This window comes from Struthio camelus, chromosome 1 (assembly GCF_040807025.1).
Source record: "Struthio camelus isolate bStrCam1 chromosome 1, bStrCam1.hap1, whole genome shotgun sequence".
In the NCBI taxonomy this organism is placed as follows: Eukaryota; Metazoa; Chordata; class Aves; order Struthioniformes; family Struthionidae; genus Struthio; species Struthio camelus.
Genome location: NC_090942.1, coordinates 126674879 through 126695924, shown reverse-complemented (window position 1 = coordinate 126695924; position 21046 = coordinate 126674879). Strand labels below are relative to the sequence as shown.

General features: G+C 36.3%; 1 protein-coding gene across 20 annotated transcripts in view; it reads left to right on the top strand.

The window, feature by feature from the left end:
- KDM6A (lysine demethylase 6A) overlaps nucleotides 1-21046 on the top strand; it is a 160054-nt gene that overhangs the window by 31565 nt on the left and 107443 nt on the right. For all 20 annotated transcript variants that reach the window (XR_011135758.1, XR_011135756.1, XR_011135757.1 and 17 more), the window contains exons 3-4: nucleotides 402-510; nucleotides 13975-14024. Coding sequence is in view for 17 of the 20 variants with exons in the window: in XM_068915960.1 (XP_068772061.1) it covers nucleotides 402-510; nucleotides 13975-14024 (159 nt within the window). In the remaining 3 variants the exon portion in view is untranslated. The remainder of the gene's footprint in view (nucleotides 1-401; nucleotides 511-13974; nucleotides 14025-21046) is intronic.

Sequence of the window (21046 nt, the reverse complement as noted above, 5' to 3'; positions counted from 1 at the left end):
CAGAATAATGTTTTAATTACTTAAATCGATTTTTCTTGCAGATTCAAAAGAATAAATAAAGCCTATTTTTGTACTTCTTTGATTTTTAAATAACAAATTATAATGTGTTATAGAAGTTTGTTTTATGTTTGGGAGATCAAAAGCTTGTGAAGTCCGCAAATAAAACAAGAGAAAACTCTTCTTTTTTATTTATTTTCAATTTGTATTAGAATCAGTGAACTTGCAACATGGAATTCTGCCTTGTTTGGAAAGTAATCCTGACTAGTTAATGAGGATGTTGGTAGACGTCTTGCCTTGCAAAACAACGAGAAAGTTTAGTAAAAGACTTGACGTTTTTCAGAAAATGTATTATTTTCTTCAGTTAAATATAGTATTTTGAAAATCTTATTTCTCTTTCCCAGGCTGTTCGCTGCTATGAATCGCTAATATTGAAAGCTGAAGGAAAGGTCGAGTCTGATTTCTTTTGTCAGTTAGGTCACTTCAACCTCTTATTGGAAGATTATCCAAAAGGTAAGGTTATTTTTGTTTTGTTTTCGTTTTATTTATTTATTAGTACTTCTGATAAATGTCATCGAGGGCTGTTATTTGACGAACATGACGCTATAGAATCAAAAGCATGTGGATAATAGCTCACTGTTTTCTCTTGGTTTGTACTGTTATTCAAAGCCAGTAACAAAATAAGACTGATGTTATCATTACAAAAACAGTTGTATTCTAATCTTTTCATCATTTTTTTTTAAATTAAAAAAAAAAAAGCCAAAGCATTTCAGTGGTTCAGGTACAAGTATGAAGTTTATTCAGCGTATGCAAAAGTGCAAAACTGTTTACTGTATTCCTTTTTCTGCTTCGTTTCCCTACAAACAGCTGTACCCATACCTCTGAAGGAATCATTTGGGAGGTAGGGAAGGAAAAATGGGAACTGCAGAAGTTAGTATTACTGTGGAGAGACAGGTGCATGGAATTATATAGCCTGTCTTAGACTGGGCTCATGCTTCCATGTTTGTCCTCCATCTCGGCAGGTAAAACAAGGCTGAAAGTGTTAATTCAAGCATAAAATTACACTCTTAGAGAAATGTATTTTAAGTTCTGTCTTAGATAAGAGATTGAAGAGTGGTTTTGTTTTTTTTGGGTTTTTGTTTGTTTTTTTTAAGGTCTCTGTTTCTTTTTTCTTTTTCTTTTATTTTTTTATTTTTTTATTTTTTGGAAATTACCTGAATACTTTTAGCCATCACTGCAGAGAGTGAACGTAGAACTTAAGCACACTTACGCTTTATTGCGTTTGGGCCAGTAGACTGCAGTTTTGGTACTGGTGCGGATTCCCACACATACTCTTACTGTGATGCTTTTTGAGAAACAGGGCTAGATCTGCAGCTCCTGTCATTTCCCCTTTGTGTCTCACTGAGTGTCAGCTTCAGTGTCTGACAGCTTCCTCCCTTCCAGTGATTGTGGAAGGTATAGATGGGTAGAAAGTCTCTTTGGATCTTAGTATACATAGATAATTAGAGCAGATCAGAATATTTAGTCTTTTCATGGGATGTCTTTTTTTCATTCTTTGCTTCTCAATTTTAACATGAATGCAGGTCTATCTGACGATTATTTAAGAAAACCATCCCCCTCCTCCCCCCTTTCTCCAAACCCACTGTTTTACAAGTTATCTTGGGAAGTGGAAGTAGAGAAACAAGATGAACTGAAGCAGTGTTTGCATCCATGCATAACTGATGGTGGCTTAAAAGCAATGTTTAGTGATTTGGGCTGTATGTGGATCCTTCCGTAACAGTGTATCTATGTGTCTACTTGTTCATCATGCATAGTATAAACCAGTATGAGACGGGAATCGTGGGAACTTTTCTCATCTTTATTGTTTAGGTGGGAAATATTTGGATTTAACATAAGTAAGGAGGAATTTCCAGTTGTCTAAATTCAGTATGTAAATTTAGAAGGCTTTGAGTGGTGTATATAGTCCACCTAAGGCATCTACCTCTTTCTGTTGAATATATAGAGAGCTTAGGGACCTTAACAGGTCAACTTGTACCTACATATGAGGCAACTTGTGTGACATCATGTAATTACTAGTGTTTCTGATGCCAGAGACACGGAAAAAGCTGAAAGGAACATGGCAATACATCTGTATGAAATTTCCTGAAGAATAGTCTGATCCTCTCTGTGTTTTTCCATAAACTTTTACCATCCACTTGTCATGCAACTTTTACTGTTGTTCTGAATAGCGTAATACAACTTGGTATGATGTGACTGCACAATGGCTTATTGTATATATTTTATTGGCAAAGATAGAGTGGGATTGTGGGCTGAATTGTATTAATTCTGCTGTTAATAACAGCTAAGAGTGACAGGACAAGGCATTGCTGTGGATCAGAGGCAAAGTTTACTGATGGGGAGCCTACTTTGTATGATGCATATAGTTTAAAAAAACATACAAATACAGCTGATAGCCGAAAATACCAGTTTTCGAGAACTATGAAGAAGCATGCGCTGACCTGTGTGAGGAGAAACTTAAGCATTAAAAATTTGAATTAAAATATTGAGTACTTTCTTAGCTGCTTCCGAAATTCGCAATCATGAAAGATATCTCAATTAAAAAGTGAGCAAACTGTTAGTAATGAAGTATGAGAAATTAGGTGCATCAGGACATTCAGACAAATGGCGTAGGGAAGAAATTAATACTGGAAGAGTTTTATATGAAGTATAGTAGCATCTAAGGGAAGTTTAATTCTTCTTCAAATATTCTTGTTCAAAGAAATGATTCAAGGTCAGAACCAAGGATAGTAAAAGTATTATCTGTAATGCAAAAAGACACAAGTATTCAGTAATTATTCCACCTCTTTAATTTGAAAGAAATAAAATGCTGATGCATTCCATTATTGGTTTAAAGTATGAATAAGTTTCACTTCATTCTATAAATTCTGTTTTTCTTAATTTGCAGATATATTAATTACAATTGTAAATAATTCTTAAATTCTTTAGGGCATGAAAAGTAAAGGGAGTTCAGAAGCCTTTTGGTCTCTCTATTTGTTAGCAAATTTTGAAGTCCTAGAAGTTCCAGAAACATAAGGTGCTGAAGCAGGATGATCTTGGAAACTATAATCTGCCTGATCTGAAATTAGCCTTGGACAAAGTTGTGGAGAAATTGACGTAGGATGTAATTAATACCATATCAGAAGATAGTAGCATGACTAAGGCTAAGCAACTTTTTTTTTTTTTTCTTGGAAGCCTTTATATATACACACCCATATATAAGATATAAAGGTATATTTTTATTACAGGCAAATGTGATCCAAGTGTTCTTTGTTTAAAAAATTGTGCAGTACAGTTTGTGCTAAGTAGAACAAAATGGTTAATTGATTGCAGAAATCTGATTGAAGATTAAGCAGTGCTAGGTTAACAGAGATATGTTAACAGTTTCATGTTCGTATTTTCTTCCAGTCTGATCTGTCTCCATTAACTTTTTTTCACAACTACAAATAATATTTTCAGTTTGGTATACTGTTTGAGTGTTAATATTTTCACGTAGTTGCTACCTCATCATGAGCCTGGTAACAGTCACTGTAGGTCATTTCTGTACAAGACTAGGACTAATATCTTGGAAAAGTGGAACTCTGAAGAAGATTCGTGGCAGATTACTACATGATATTACTGGAATTAACTAGGCGTATACAATCCTAGCTGCATGTGCAAGGAGAATATCGGGTAGGAGCAGGCTGTCTTTGAATTTGGAGTAAATTGATGGCTGATACTGGATGAATTCAGACTTAAGGCTTTTTTTATTTTTTTAACTGAAGCCTATGAAGTGTTATAGTAATTTTTCTAGAAATGTAGTATGTTTTCTGTCACATGCAGTCTCTGAAGGCAAAATTTAATATCTTCTTAAAAAAAATACTGATCTTGAACAAAAGTGGTGAATTTACTTCAGAAATTATTAGATTAGGTTCTTTTTCTCTATATTATATGTGGAGTCAGACCGCAGTATCATGATGTTTATTCCTAGCCTTTAAAATATCTGAAGCTGGTCTGCAGCTTGTGATTTTTCCAACATGCAATGTGTTTGAATTGCGGTTGTTACCTTCAGAGTTTTCTCTGCAGCTATGAAATTGACTTGCCTTGTTAATTTCCCCCTGATAGGGTTAGGAGAAGGTATTAAGCAAGATACCAATCTTTTTGCACGTTCTGAAATACTGTGAGTGCCTGATTTGCATTCAGGAGATGATAGCCAAGGTAGACTGATTCAGTTGAGCAAGCATGCTCCAAAGTGGTTTCTGTGTCCCGCTTTTATCCTTTGGACCATTACTGGTCAGAACTTGGCTTCAGATGTTCCCAAAATGAGAACATTCCCTGCTCCAGGTGAAAACTATTGTTTCTCCCTAGTATTTTCTTAAGCCTAATACTATGTCTCCCTCCTTCTTTTTAATGAGACAGTTATTCATCAGCAAATTGATTATTTCAGTGGCTTCCAAAACCGTTGTTTGCTGGGCCTGTCTTTGGTGGCTCCCCCATCTGCTTGTTGCTGCTCTCTGCTTTATTCCCCAAACAGCTGAATGTGCAGCTGCCTGGGGAGCTGAACCAACTGAAAAATAACCTAGCACAAAAGAGTGATGCATTGCCCCAGAATGTGAAATCACAGCCTAAGGTTTCGCCAGAGGAGGTTGATACAGGCTTTCGGCATGATTTGGGTTGATGTAGGCATGTAAGTCATGTAGGTTTTTGGACAGTGGCAGACTTGTGAATCCAGCTAACAGTGTATGGCAGATACCTATCATTTTTATTTGTTACTTCATTCCTGTGGAGGGCCAAGGTTTTGCCCAACTTATCTTGCTGATGGTCTTAGAAGAAATTAATGCTACATCAGTAGCTTGACTGAGATGTTTTTTCTTTTTGCATTACTCTGATTTCCTTAAGGAGTGCAGAGAATGATCTTTGAAGTTTTGGTTCTAGTTTAACACTGTTTGAGCTTATGGACTCTGAAGTCACCGGTGTTTTTCTGAGGGATCATTATATCTATTTTGCAGAAGGAGCACATATATTGGGTGTGTCCCAAGCTGTGACCTGGAGGACTCCTAGCAATCGCACAAGAGGAGGCATAATTTTTATCTTGGGCCACCTTGAATTGCTATTCTCTAATATGAGAATATGAGAATGCCTAGAAGAAGATAACACAATTAATGAATTAATTATGAAAAACATAAAAGCATTCAAATCAGAGTTACCAAAGTATAATAAATACTGCACTGGAATAATTTTTATTATTGCTTTATTCTAGTGGCGGTCACACTTTTGATGTGCTACATTATTATAGTTTTAATAATCATGCTTACATTTTGTATGTAGCTACTGACTGTGTTGTAATCAAAAGCACTAGTAGAGAAATACTTTAATATAGAAGAAAGCATTTGCTAGCTCAAGGGCGTTTTCTTAGGGATTGTTAGGCTCAAGTCTGGGGAAGAAAACTGAGGAAAAAAGAATATTTCTTGGGGTGCTCCCTGACTAAGATACTGCCTACAACCAAAATGTAAACAGTTTTAGACTGTTCTTGTGTAAAGTTACTTAGTTGCAAGACTCCTCCTACTCCCCCAAATCCAACAGTGTGGATGTATACCTTTGTATTTATAATTCCAGTTCTGCAGATAATTTTTTACAGTGGTTAATGTCTTAAACTTCCAGGGCTTTCAGGGAAAGTATTATCATTAGGAATCATTTCAATGAGCTGCCTTCTGAGGTATAGTGTAGCAGGCATCATTTTATAAAATGTCAGAGACCGTAGATAGATAGGATTCTGCTGATTGCTGCTGGGCTGTCTTTTTACTAATGAGTCCTGGAAGAACTAGAATTGATTTCAAGTATAACAGCATCCGAATGAGTTGAGGAAGAGATGACTATGTTTCAAATAACAGTGTGATCTTTGTTGAAGTTTTTGTTGTTGTTGTTTTTTCCCCCCTCTCCCTGTAATTGTTAGTAATTGCCTGAAATTATGTTGCTTCTATTTAGAGTTGTTTATTTCATCTTCAGATTGCTGTTGTTAAATTTCAGGCAGTTTAAATTATTGCATGAAATTCTTGTAGAAATGTAGTAAGAATGTTCTCCTAAGCTTAAAAAATTACAATATTCTCTTTAAAATAGCTTTTTTTTTTTTTTTTGGCTATAGAGTGTTCTTATTACAGAATGTAACTAGACTGTTTTTTGAATGGTTGTCTGAAATTTTTCATTTCAGACAGTGTTTTTAGTACACTCCTGATTGCCAAAAGCCATTTTGGGGAGTATGTTCTTTGAAGGATTTTTTTTTTTTTTTTTAGCTTCATGTGATTATTGTGTTTCTTCACTGATGCTCTCACTATTTTAAGATCTTTCCTAGAGTAGCTGGATTAAGTATGTGCTGAAGTGAAAGTAGTTTATTATCTAAAGGATTTCTGTAATAGCAAACTCCTTGTCATGGTTAATTAGTGTCTCTCTTACATGTTTAATGCCGTTTAGTCTCCTGTGCAGCTCATTGTTGGATATGGTTACGGGACAGCGACCTTCCCACTAGTTTACTGTTGCATTATATTTCCAAATGTGGATATGTACTTGTTAATAAAATTATTCAGTAGACTATTTGGTGACTTTTCTTTCTTGAATGTATGATTGTGTTTCTTTTGAGTGTCTACCTTCAGTTTTCAGAAGACATGCTTTAGGCTCCTTTTGATCGTATGTTGTCTTGGTACTTTCAGCAAAGGAAACCAAGAGCAGCTTCTCCCCTGAGGCCTTGGAACAGAAGACCTGAGCTGTGTCTTCCTGCTCTAACTTCGCACCGTTTTTTTAATTGTTGACCCAACCTTGGAATCTCCTCAGTCTTTTACATTTTTGGCTAATCCCCTAGTCTAGAGGTATCCGATTTGCTAGGTTAAAACATCCATATGGATAAAACCTGCACTGCTTAGTAAGTTGTTTGCGTAATCTACAAATATCTCCAGGTCTTTAACAAATACTTATTTTTCCTAAATAAGTTGTCAAATTTAAAACAATGCATGTGCTCCCCCTTCCTTGCTTCCCTGGTGCAGTTCTTCAGCTACTTTTCTACCTTTCTGTTCCTCTTTTCACCACATAGGCACTAAGAAACTAAGAAATGCTCTTTGCTTGTTTAAAAATTAACATTAAAGAAGAGAAATTTCTGTCTAAGAAAGTAAGTACATATTTACAGAGAAGAACCTAGGGTTATGATTTGCTCTTATAGTTCTTCTCAGGGGTATGTCATCAGATTCAAGGTAGCCCTTACCTTCCCTGCTGCAATTTAAGTTTGAAATGAAATAGAAGTTTAGGAAGCCAAAAATCTGTGGTGGTCACACTTAGCCGTGCAAGATGCCACTAGATGGTGTCAGTATCTAGTTCACATTTTTGTTACTTAAGCACTAAAAAATTGAAACTGCTCCATGTTTGGATCAGTTGAAAAGGCCTCCTAAATTTTCAGGTATCATAAAAGACGTCTGGTAGAGTAGGTCATAAAAGCTGTCCTTTTGTGACTGTGATTTGTGATCGGATGTGCTAAAAATGACAAATAGAGGGATGTCGTTCAGTCTAGATGCTTTGTTCCCCGTTTTCACCTTTACTCATTTGTTCAAGTAATGTATTTAGACTCTGGACATGAGGAGTGAGACTGTTTATCCATTATTGAAACATACACATAATTTGTGAAGTTTTAGTTCATATATTAAGTAGATTAAAACAAACAAATAAGAAGATCCTGGAATCACATACATGGTAATTATATAAAAATATTTTTCATGCTCTTGATGTGAAATCCAGGAATCTTAAACAGGAGGAAATAAGGAAATAGTACCATCCGTGTCATGACTCTGAGAGGAAACAGAGTCTTATGGAGCAAAAAATCAAGGCCAGATCATTCCCTCTTTTGTATTAAAGATACGGTAGGTATTGCGAAGTGGCCTGTTCCTGTGGGCTGCAAAACCTTCAATAAGAGAGACCACCAGAATGTAACAGTATGAACTCACCATAGGTAGCTCTGCATTAGGTGGCAGAGGTTTATAAGAAAGATCCTAAACTGACCTGGATCCTGGAACAGCTAAGGAGGTTCCTTGCTGCCCAGTTTAATTTAAATTCTTTAGGGTGTTGAAAAGATTTGTTTTTCTTCTTGGAACTAGTTTAGGTGAACATTCTTGTGTTCTCATCAAATGACATAGCTGACAAGCTGCGGGTACCTTTGGGGCAAATCAAGCCATTGTTCAGGGTAGGATGGTAAATGCTGTGTCTGCCACTCAGTAGGTTGTAGGATTTCCAAGAGTCGCAGCTTGAGGGTTGTATGTTGGGAATAATATAAATTGCTAGGTTTTGGAGAGAGAGATCTTGACTGGAAGAGGGTTAGCCAGAACTTACTTGATTAGTAATGAAGTCCTGGGCAGAAGGCTGGAGACACGGAGATGGCTGCAAGCTCCTTTTGTAGGAATCATTGAGTCCTTTTTCAGTTCTTTTTAGATGTCTGAATGGGGATTCTCTGCTTTCTGACTTTTAAGAGAATTTTCTGTGGTTGACTAGATCCTATTAGAAATATAATCTAATTGGCAGTGAAGGAAAGTTTTCCTAGTGTTGATACTGAAGCCGCTGAAAAAAGACACTTCTATGTGTTTGACCTCCAGCAAAACAGTTCCATAGGTTTAGGAGTTTCAGTGGCTTAACTTCTAAATGTAACCTAAATGAAAACCTAAATAACAAGTTCCCAATAGAAGACTGTCTGTAGAATTTGGCTATGCCTAAGAGCGATTTCAAAGCACCCATTTCATTATACGTTCTGTAGTCCTAGATCAGTTTAAATGGATTTTTAAGGATCACTGTTGGATGTGGCAGAAATGCTGAGATACTTGATTTAACTTCATTGTAGTAATAAATTTGGATTTTTTTTTCAGTCTTTTCTCTAAATTTCCAGTATTCATTATTCACATTATTTGTGATAATTTTAATATCTGAAAACAATTTTATTTAGAGATTTCAAATATTTTAATTTCTGAATTTTTTTAACCTTCATAATATATGTTTTAGATGAGAATTCCCTCACTTTTTAAAAGTGTGTAAACATTTCTCAAAACCTAACAGAGAGCATTGCCTTGCTTATATGTTAATTGTTTAAAAGAACCACTGTTTTCCCTGTTGGCCACTTGGTTTAATTCTCCCTGGCAACCATTAGAATATGGGTTTATTTAACAAAGGACATCTTAACTGAAAAGGGGTTGGTCATGTCAACAGGAGTTGACAGCTATTTTGAAAGAGGGGCTAGTCGGTGCTTCTGGTTCATAGAAATCTTCCTAACAAAAATTGTCTCACCTGGGAATGACCAGTTTTGGATGAAAAATAAAAGTGCAAATGACAGTGCATCCTTCAATATTTTTCAAAAAAATTACTAATGCTATGCATTATGCAAGTGATTTTTCTCTTCACTTTCTAATAAATCAGAGTGTATCATCGTATTAGGATTGCAGCGTAATCAAGCATACGCTGTGTTTCCTACAGGGACTTGCCTAACTTTATTTATTCAGCAGATTTACCTTTTTTTTTTTTCTCTTAATCTAGAATAAATTTTGTAATTCTAGGGGTTTGTGCTAATTTCCTTTAGTCATAAACTCGAATGAGCTTTAATTTAAGGAAAAAGTTGCTTGTAGTTCCATGATACGCTTTTCAGAGAAAATGTTCTGTTTCAACACCATCAACACAGGATGCATGTTTGATATCTGTTGGCAGAGTGCTCACTAGTGACCCACTTGGGAAGTGGAAACTAATGTGATAGGGTTTATGGTTCCTGTTTCACTGCTTTAAACTAGTAGGCTTTTTTTTCTTTACTAGATTTTCAAAAATCTTACTTTCATAATTTCATTTTGAGCCTGTTTTTATGTGCAAGACTCATCTTAGGAACATGCTTGATTAGGAATATTTCATACGGGCCCTGGCAAAAGAATGGCTCCGTTGAATTCCTTTTTTTTTCTGTTTTTTCTATCTGTTCCTTCAGTCCTTTACAGGAAACCTTGTGCGCTTGCAGAACAAATGCTTAATGTAGATGTAGAAGAGGCAGAAATAAACTTTCACAGGCAACTGTATATTGAGCACTTGTTAAATACCTGGAACTGTGCCTGAATAACATTTTTTAGTTGTCTAACTTTTTTTGAGGGGGGAAAGGGGCAAACATTTCCTGCTTGCTGGTGTAGCAGGCCTCTCCATGATTCATTGTTGTTCTGCATTTTCAGCACAACACAGTTTTGGTATTAGATCTTCAAGAATTAGGTGCAGTGGCTGGTAGCAGGAGAATGCTGTTATCCTAGAAGGAAAGCATGGATCTGTAGAACCTGGGTTCACGCTGCTGAGCCCAGAAGTATCATGGGGAACTTGAAACACTTAGGAGGACTGTAGTGTATCCTTCCCTCAAGGAGAATAATGTGACCTTTCTTACAATGAAGGTCTTCTCTTCTTACTCTCTATCTGTGAAATGTGCTTCAGCAGTTCATACTCTCCAGGTGTGGTGTATGTAGTTGTTTTTAGTGGTAGTGTGAGCCTGTTTCTTGGAAAACTGCGAAATTTTGTTGAGGAATGGAAGAGGTAGAAAAGGAAATGATTTGCAAATGTCAGTATTCTAGAGAAACCTGGTGGAATGTCATGAAGCAAAGACTCCTTTCTTTAATCTACAAGCTTTTTCCAACCATGTTAAATGGAGATGCTAGAGCTTCTCCAGGCAAGTCGCTTTATGAGCGAGAGGTGTTAGTGGAGCCCAGTTTCCTGTATCTCCCAATCTTCCTCCTCCCTGGATGTGCTTTATCAGAACTGAACACAGTGAATACCCTCAGGTCTCATCTCTCCTTTTTCTTCTCCTTTTTCTTCTCCTTTTTCTTCTCCTTTTTCTTCTCCTTTTTCTTCTCCTTTTTCTTCTCCTTTTTCTTCTCCTTTTTCTTCTCCTTTTTCTTCTCCTTTTTCTTCTCCTTTTTCTTCTCCTTTTTCTTCTCCTTTTTCTTCTCCTTTTTCTTCTCCTTTTTCTTCTCCTTTTTCTTCTCCTTTTTCTTCTCCTTTTTCTTCTCCTTTTTCTTCTCCTTTTTCTTCTCCTTTTTCTTCTCCTTTTTCTTCTCCTTTTTCTTCTCCTTTTTCTTCTCCTTTTTCTTCTCCGCTCTATTACGTTGTTTCTGTTTGACTGGGAAAGGAGGCCATGCATGCTCTGGCTGGTGTAGAGTTAGGAACAAGCGTAAAGGATACACTTTTCCTTATTGGTACACTTGAATAAGGAATGATTTTGGTCACTGAATGGCAGTAAGGTTTTTTCTTTTTTGGTCTTCCGTTGCTTCTTTGTTCTTATAATAGTCTTAAATAATTGACGTTTTGCAAACCTAATAGCAGTACCTTAACTGCTATAGGGAAAATCATATTTCAGCTCTCTTATCTACTGGGTATGACCATGTGAGTATTCCTATACGTTTAATAACTACACTAAAAAGGTTCTCGTTTTCATTTTGTCAATATAAGCCCTTAGCATTGAATTTAACGTTCTCTTCATCTTTTTGTTTCATCCGTATCCCCTGTATGACAGACTGACTTCGTTACTTTATTAAAAGAGCGGGTTACAATAATTTCTCAGTTTCCTAAATTTTGCATAATATGGTGCTGTTGACTTAAGGATTTGAAATATATTTTAGCCTTCAAATTTGGATAGGCAGTGCTTGAGTGAAATAGTTTTTTTATTTAGCTGTGGCATGCTACATGTGTTTTGTGTGTGTGTGTTTTTCCTGTTTGGGAAAGCAAAGTCATTTCCATATTCAAATAGCTTTTCTGTCGTAAAGCTCTTAATTATGCCTGGGAGAAAGTGGATTTGGAGGGAATATTTGGGATAGAGGATTATTCTATTTTGTGATGAGCATACTATATAACAGAATTACCAAATGTGACTGAAATATTCTTGGACTTAAGGTGATATATTAGTGTTTGTATCAAATTGGGAGGGGAAGAAAAAATTGTGTTCTTAAGGTCTGAAATGTTCAGCCTGATTGACTAGATTTTAAAATGATTTTATTCAGCTTAGTTTCCTGTAGATATTTACAGATTCTGCCTGCTGATAATGTAAGGATGATAAATATTCTCATATATATTCTTCTGCTCTGGGCATCTGAATGAATTGCAGTTTAGAGCACCAAAATTAGAAGCTGGCTTTGCAAGTAATTCCAGTGGTGAGGGGCACCTAATTGGCACAATTCAGCATGTATTAGTTACTTAAAAATTTGTGGTTGTGAGTATCTGTAGACAGATCAGTGCGGAGGTGGATGTAGGTTGCCTTGGGGCCTGTTGGCGCTGTGGCGAGGTGAGTGGCTGGGAGCGCAGGGAGGGACAGGGAGACGGGGAAGGCCTCTTCAGTGAGGGGGCTAATTCCTCCCGTAGCAGGAAGTTCACGGGGTAACCTAATGGGAAATGTTATTGGCAGAAGAACTCCAAGGTAGTTATAAAGAACTGGCAGTTTAAGTTCTTGTATCTAACCGATGTTAAACATAAATTTTAAGAACAATCCTGACCAAGAACCAAAACTCAAGAAGATGGGCAAAAGAGCTGTAGATCCCAGCGCTTTGGTATTAAAACAAACAATTTGCTTTAGTTTTGAGTTTTTTGTTAAAAATGATAAATCAGTGAATTTCACCCTGCTCCAGATGGGTGGTGTGTGGATTACCCTTAATGACCAGCTTGTTTATTAGTCTGCTTATGCGTACTGACATGCGGAATCGTGTACGTCCAGTGGAAAAAGTTTAAGGATCTAGATGTCAGGAAAGATTGAAAATCACTAGGATACCGAATGTAACCAAAAGAGATTGAGGAGATCTGGGTGCATCCTGAGCTATGCTCTTTAGAAGAGCAAGCTCTGCATGTCTTGCCGGTATGTGTTTTTTGTTCTTATTTTGCTTAAATCTAAGATGATTCTTTTGTTAGGTTACAGAAATGAGTATGCAGGCTAGGTATTGAAGGACAGTATAACTTAAGGACAGGGTTTTGTGACGGTACTTGCAGGAAATGAACCTGCACATAAAGTACCTACTGTTCTCACTTTCTTAATCTGTTGGTGTTTGTTTAGTGTTTGTAGTTCTTCAAAGCAGAGAATGTCTTTTTTTGATGTTTGGAAAACATGCACTATGTAGATGCCATTCATAAATCCTCAGAAACAAACACTTGAAAAATTAAATTCTGGATGGTACTGCAATGAATCATTATCTAAAATACTCCATTTTTCAATGATGCCTAGTGCATTGTTCTTATAAGAACATAAGACCTGTTTGCATTCTAGTCTGATACTGCCATATGCCTGTTAGCCAAAGGCAAGATGTGTCAACAAGAATTTTTAGTGGGAAGGAGGGATGAGGGAATAGCGATTTGAGGTCTTCATTGCTAAGTAGTGCTGATGTTCTACAAAGGTGGTGTTCTGGAGCTGTTTTTCAGGTCAGTCTTGGTCTTACTATGTGTTGAATAAAATGTAAGCTTTTTCCTTTTTTTTTTTTTTTTTTAATGCTTGCTTTTGTTTCCCTAGTTACTGAATGAAAGGGCATGTGAAACTGTTTTCTCTGCATGTGTCCCTCTACACCCGTTCTTTAAAAATTACAGGACATCAGGGAGCATTGTAAATGAGCTACATGATTAAATTTTTAAATCTTACAGCAGCTTTGTCCAGAAAAAAATCCCCAAATTTCAAATGATTCCTTTTGTTATAAGTTTTCTTTAAAATATTGCTTGATTTACATTTGTATGATTAATAATAAATATTCTTTTGGGTTGACATTTCATAAAACAAAATTATAATCTTAAGCAATGCATTACCCACAGTAGTGTACTTACTGTGGCAATGTTGCTTTTATTAAACCATTTATCATTTTAATGCTGTGTATTCTGACCGACTCTTAAGGTTTTCTATCTTTTTCTTTTTAAAAAAATGCAACAAAACAGAAATTCAACATTCATTTTTCTTTCCTACAGCATTATCTGCATACCAGAGGTACTACAGTTTACAATCTGACTACTGGAAGGTCTGTATATGCTCTCTCTTTTTTTTTTTTTTTTTAAATATGTTGTTGTAAATGATTAAATTTCTAAAATAGGTTAATTTTCATATAAGTTTGGAATATGTACCTACAAATAGTTTCTGCTTTATTAATTCGATCTTATGGAAACGTTCACCTATGTGTACGAGTGATTATAAACTTAAGTGGAAATAAATCTTTACACTGCTGTGAAAATGGCAGATAAATTAAATTGTCATGTTTTAGAATTTTTTTTGATTATCTATTACTTTAATTTTTATTATGTAAGCCCAGATATTTGGATATATATGAATACTGAGAGAATCATAACCACTGGAAAGCTGTTGCACAGACTTTGAACTTTTACTAGGAAATATGTTCTCAAGTTGTTCCTTTTATCCACAAATGCCAAATTGTTTAAATTTCCATTCAGTGTTCTGTTAGCTGATGTTCTTATGTAAGACAAGGAAATTTCAATTAATATAGCTGTGACTATTATCTTAAAGTCCATGTGAAGTAGTAGGATTATAAATGAATAGAAGTGCAACATTTCTTCCAGTGATGTTTTGAAAACTAGTTAGCGTCGTTATAGTGTCATATGGAAGAGTCTGGAGCTGATGACTCAAGTCACAAATGTAGGAAAGCACACAGTTAACATTTGTGTGGTTTTAGGCAGATGTTTACCTTAAAAGCGTGCATAACCACCTATTTCACATAGGGAGGGCTCAATCTGGGAAGACACAAATATCGTGTACGCACCGGCATAAAAAACCCAGCATTTTCTGTGTTCTCTACGTTTTATAGGAGTTTTTAGAATGTACTTAAACTCCCTGTTACATCTTCTCCCACTGAGGGGAGGGGGGGGGAGATGAGAAGAGAAAGACAGGGGAAATAAAGCGGAGAAGAGTCAATTTGATGTATTCTGCTTGCATGTGGAAGAGAGATCCAGTCGGAGGGTCACAGGGAGATTGTTGATGTTGTCTTGTGAAGCCCAACTCTGGCTGAAGTTGTGTGCAGTATTCTGACCATGGCATTTGGCAGTTGAAGTAGTTTTTTCAGAAACAGTATTGTAATTTTGAAAATACAGTGGTTAGAAGGAGCATTGGTCTGTTCTTACTTCTCGTGTACTCTTGGAGAGTTAGCCTAAAGATTTCTGTAATTGAGTGTTGGGATTGTTGATTAATAAATTAGCCGTCTGTTGTAATAGCTTATATTGTTTATACTGTTCCCATGTTAAGTAGTTCAGAATATTTCATTGCTTAAATTATTTTGTCTGGCTTGTATTCTATGGCTTGTTATTAGAATAAGCGATAGATGATTTAATAATTTTTCTGCCATTTTCAGAGTGTGCACATTTTTATATGTGTATACATAATATACATATATGTGTATTTGCAGGCATAGAGGGCCTCAGTACGGCTCATAATATTATCCACAGTTAAAACAAGTGGGAACTCTATCTATTGCTTTGCAGTTCCATTTCAAGAGCTTGGATGGTAGTAAAATGCGATCTGTACTTGCCTTGTTGAAAACAATTTCTGTTCCTACTCAGTGTGCTGCTATTTTACGCAACTTCTAATACATAGCTGCTTCCTGTGTGTATCCCAAGACTCTGACCTTGCAGATATAATTTCAGACAAATCCAGTTAAGTGGAGTGAGCGTAAGCATCATGGAGATCACAAAAGAAGATTTTGACCTCTGCCCAAAATAAAAAAAAACAAAAAAACAAAAAAACAAACTTCAGGTTGCCTCATGCAGAAAGGATTTCATTATGAGCTTACCTATGAATGTGTAGTCCTAAATGTTTTATCATAATCATTTTAGAGGTTTCCTTTATTGTATCTGCATGAAAAGAGCCTGAAAGAGTCCAAAAACATTTTTCAAGAAAAACTTAACTACTAACACTGATTTTTAAAAAAAAAAAAAAATCACAGGCTAACCATATATCTTTCATTAATGGACAATGAGGCTAATCCAGAGTTTGCAGTGGAAAGTTGCTGCGGTTCGGCCTGGAGAGAGAGGTTTTCCCCCTGATAGTGTCCTTCTGAACTGAGAGGATTTCTTGTTGTTCCTTAATGTCTAGGTCGTTCCTTCCCCTGGTTATTTTTTTCATTATTACCCAAGTTTTCTTTTACTCAGCATCTATAGGATATCCTTTAGTCAAGAATATTAAGTTTGCAGTGTATTTATGATCACCCCGTTACGTGCAGTTTTGATGTACTTTTTGTAGCTCAACAAAAAAGTTATCAAAAGCAGTTATACTTCATTATTTTACTGCAATTTTTAAAGATTAATTCTCTATTCTTTAGGTTTGGGGTGGTTGTGGGGTGGGTATTTTTGTTGTTGTTGGTTTTGGGTTTTTTTGTTTTTGTTTTGTTTTGTTTTTTGTTGTTCTTAAGCTCTTTCAGGTTTAGATGTCACCAGCTAAGCTGTTAAAATTTCTGATGGTGAGGAAGAGGGGGAGCGAGAAGGGTGAGAAGAAAGGGTGGGATTTGTGAGCTATGAGGACACCTGTGTGAAAATACTGAGACATTCATGGAGACTGCTGGATCACATGAAGATAATTATATAAGTTATGTTAAAACTCAGACTGCAGCAGTGTTTAATAAACTTAGGCAGCACATCTGAAATTACATACTGCATTGCAAATTTATGTGATTGAAATAACTGTCCTGTATCTACCTTGTTTATAAATAAAAAAAACTGGTAGAAGGTATAGAAGGATTGTAAGAGCTTTTAACTTACTCTTATTCTAGATTATCTGGTGGTCAGAATTTTTTTTTATCGGACCTTTTTCTATCTTTTCAGAATGTGGTACCTTGTTTTTGTTGATAATACAGTAAGCATTTTGTTGGTTATAGCAAATAAAAAGAGAAAACAAAACCTTCAGAAAATATATTTGCAGTATTTGGGTAGTTTTGTGAAAGAGTTGCATTGTGTGTGACACACACTCCTAAATAGAGTATATTTTGCAGTAATGTCTTTGCGCACCCGCAGATGAACATAAAACGTTATGCAAAATTTTGGGGGTTCTGCTTGTGTACTCTGGTGCCTTAGCTCTGCTTTTAATTATTTGACTGGAGTTCCTAGGAAGTGAATATCTCAACTTGGATGAAAGCTGAGCTAACTAGTAGAGCTCTATGCTCAAGTGCTTTTTCGATGTTTATTCCTCTTATGTGTCTGTGCTAAAATAAATCTGCCTTCTGTGCAATGTACTGCATTCTGATTTCTTTTTAAAACTCCCCTATGTCAAAATGTTGGGGGAGGTGAGGACGACTGTGGGGGAGGAAAGGATAGGAAGGGCACTTCAGGAGAGAGAAACAACAAGTAGAACTGCAGTTTGGATTTTGATGTTACTGAGAAAATAAAGATAGCAAGTTTAATGTTTGCCATGGTTATCATTTTTTGACGTACTCTGAGGAGGAAAGATTAAAAGCTCAGCAAGCAGTAAGATATTCCTGATTTTATCCAAACATGATGGCAGTTATCTGGCACCTGGAAAAAGTTACTTAAATCATCTCATGTGGTTGTATTATCATACAGTTCATCATACTGACCTCCTCTGTGTAGCATGTAGGTTCTAATAGGGCTTCCCTAACATAAGTTTTGGTACGTGAGCATGTGTGTGTGCATGTTTGTAAATGTAAAAAATTTGGGCCTGTTTGTATTGTCATGGTTGCTCAGGGGGTGGAAAACCCTAGAAACCTTCCTCCTCGCATGTGGGGCTGGGAGAGATCCCAGTGTTCACGGGAGTGCTCATGCACTGAGTAATCAACTGCGAGAGTTGTATAGAAGAGCCTGATTGTCAGGTACTTTCATTACATCTCCTCTGCTTTGTCATGACATTGTGACTGTAGCTCTTGTTTGCTTTGGTCTTGTTTAAAGTATATTTATGTGGTCTTTTGCAGGTACCTGTTGCACACTGTCGGTTAGCAATTGGGTAGCTGTAGTCATTGCAGCATAGAACTTGAAAAAGTGAAACTGTTTGAGACAGGAATGTTAGGTTGAGTGCAGGTAACTCCAGGTTGATACAGCGTGTAGGCAGGTGAGATCCTATCTAGCTGGAGCGTACCTACAGCAAGCTCCGATCTGCCAATTCTCTGCAAGTATGTTTCTATGAACCATCTACTCTTGACATCGCTGAAGTTGGGCGTCAATTACGTAGCTTCCCAAGAAAGGACTTTAGTCAAGTCCAAGAGATTTGCAGGGAAGTAATGAGAAGCATGAGGACAAAGCATTGTCTTTTATTACAAGATTCTGAGTGTGTGTACTCATCAAAAAGAATTTTCCTGCCTGGCTTGAAGGATTTTTATGGAAAACTGTGTTTGATCGGGGTAATGGCAGAGTAATGGAGGGTACACAGATATTCAAACACTCCTATCCATTTATGAACGAGTTGGAGGATTGCTACAGCACAGAATTTAGAAGTGTGTCTAAAAGGACCTTAAAATGAAGAAAGTTACTGTGCAAATGAATTACTCCTGTTTTCGAGAAATTATTTACTGTGGACTGAGATGCCAAAGCTTAGACTTGGGGTACCTTAAAAAGAAACGAAATTTACTCAGTTGTGATATTTCTTTGTAGACAAGTTATTGGAGTGAATCAGTCAGAAAATCTGGATGGTCCTTGAAATGTTTGAGGAACGCTTAATTAGTGAATTATATCCTCCAACATGAATTCAAAGATAGATTTCTTGTTAGCTGTTAACTTTGACTGGGAGGTTGCCTAGAAGGAAAGGAAATCTGTCAGGCACCTCTTTATCATCATATATATAGAGTAGATCGTTCTAATCACCTCTGTTTTCAATAAAGATTTCATTTATGTGGCCTGGGTGAAAACATTAAAGTGTAGTAAACTCCAAGGAGGGTCCTTAAAGACCTACTTCCATATGCCAGTGGATTTTTAAAAATATCTTCATGCAAAGTACAGTACGAGTGCCTTATTATTTTTTTTTTTTTTAAAGAAAAATTTTTTCTCCTGAACTTACAGTTGCACTGCTATCATGTAGAAAACTGAATGGTCTGGTTGGGGGAGGAGGGGGAAAACAAATCCCATAGTTGTTTTGCAGCAAGGTATGGTATCAGTCTTACTCTGGACGCAGCTATTAAGTGGACAGAGAAAGCCCAGGAAGATGAGGCTTCAAATAACTGTGGATGTGTGTGCTTGCCACGGAGGGGGATGAAATCTTAGTTTGTGCTGAGTAGTTGGCTTGTTACGGAAAACAATTTTGGAATGCCGTTCTTTGATACGGAGACCTAAAGTATAGTTTAGTACTGGTTAATTTTTTACAATGCTATTTTATAATTAAACCTATATAGAAATGTTACAAAGAATAATTTATCAAACTTCTATTACGGAAATGCTTTCAATTAGTAGTAAGACTTTATAACCGAACAATTAAAAATAACCAAGGACTTAATTTTTAAGTGAACCTGTTGCTTCTGTTAATATTTCTGTGCAACGTCTTTTCATCTCTGTACCTTTCCCCTTTTGAGAGGCCAAATGCCTTTTTTGGTGTGTTTTCTTAGTGCTATAAAATAGGAAAGCAAGTGAAAATACAATAATACCCTAATTTTGGATATTTTACTGTCTCTTTTTCTCCAAATTGTAAGTCCATTTCCCCCTTTTTAAATAGTTGGACAAAAAGCAATTACTAGACATACTGATAAGGTGCAAAATGTTCTCTTATTTTGCTGTTGTTATAAGACAGCAATTTTCCATTTCATTGACTCACAACTGTTTTATTTTTCTGCACTAACCTCAAAATATCAAGTAGGGATTTTAGACAGAATTCATCAAAACTTCCATTATTTTTTTAATTAGTTTTAAATGCTTAGTTTAATTGAAACAGTACAGTGGTGTTGGATCACTAGGAATTGCCAGAGCAGACAGCTTCCTGAAACTAAAGCTGGAGAGGGCAGTGGTATGATCTGTAAACACTGCTATTTTTTTCAAGCCTGTGACTTCTTCAGAACAGTGGTAGAGTGGTGGGGCATGGGGTGGTGGTGTGTGGTTGTTTGTTTGTTTGTTTTGTTTTTTAATGGAATGGAAATTTTGTGTGTGGAAATAGACTTGAGAGTCCCTGGGAGAACAAAACCTAAAAATGACACGCAAAGGCTTTAATATAAAAGATTTCCGGGTAGCAACACAGGGCATGTACAGGAGAAGCAGAAAGACAGAAACAGTCTCTTTGATCAGAGGAATCTTGGAAAACAAGCTTAAAAAAATCCTCTATGAAGGTGAAATTTTCTGAGATTAAGGCTAGTACGGAAGGAATTGAAAGATAGGGTAGGTGACCTAGAGATAAGTAAGGTGAAAAACCTGCAATTCAGAATATATCTGCAAAATAAAGTAAAAATGATAGGGGAGGAATGGAATAATTTCAGAGTAGGAGGAGACTGGGAAGGCAGAAAAGAAAAACGGAAATTGCATAAAAATTCAGCAGCTCTGGAGGGCAATGAGAATGGAGAGGCTGTTCATATTTCACATACACTTTTATTTCTGAAATAGTAATGGTCATCAATGCACTGCATAGAATTCTCTACCACCCCTTGCTGCTGACTAAAACAATAGTTTTAAGATTGCATTATTTTCAGTAGAAATATTTTGAAGAAGACTTACTCTGATTGTGTTCTGAGAAGATATGAAGTTTAACTGTTTTAGGACCTATTACAGACTGAAGAGGAAAAGAAAAGCATGATATTATCATCTGTTATGGAAAAGCACATACAAAAAAAGAGATAAGTTTGAAAGGGAAGTCCTAACTTTTACATACCGGAGAGAGTAGGTCATTGTAATCGAGATAAGGGATAGATGTTTTCAGGAGACTGTACTTGGAGGAAAACTGCAAATATGGTCAGAGTCTGGTACGGATAGCATGATAATACAGGATGGCAAACTATTATGTCCAGAAAAAAGAAAATAAGAGAGAAGGGAGATGGCTGACGAGAGAAAAAAATTGTAAGACTTGGAGCCTGAGCAGATAAGTGGAGGAAGAGGAAAGTAGGAGTTTGAGAAAGAGTCCCAG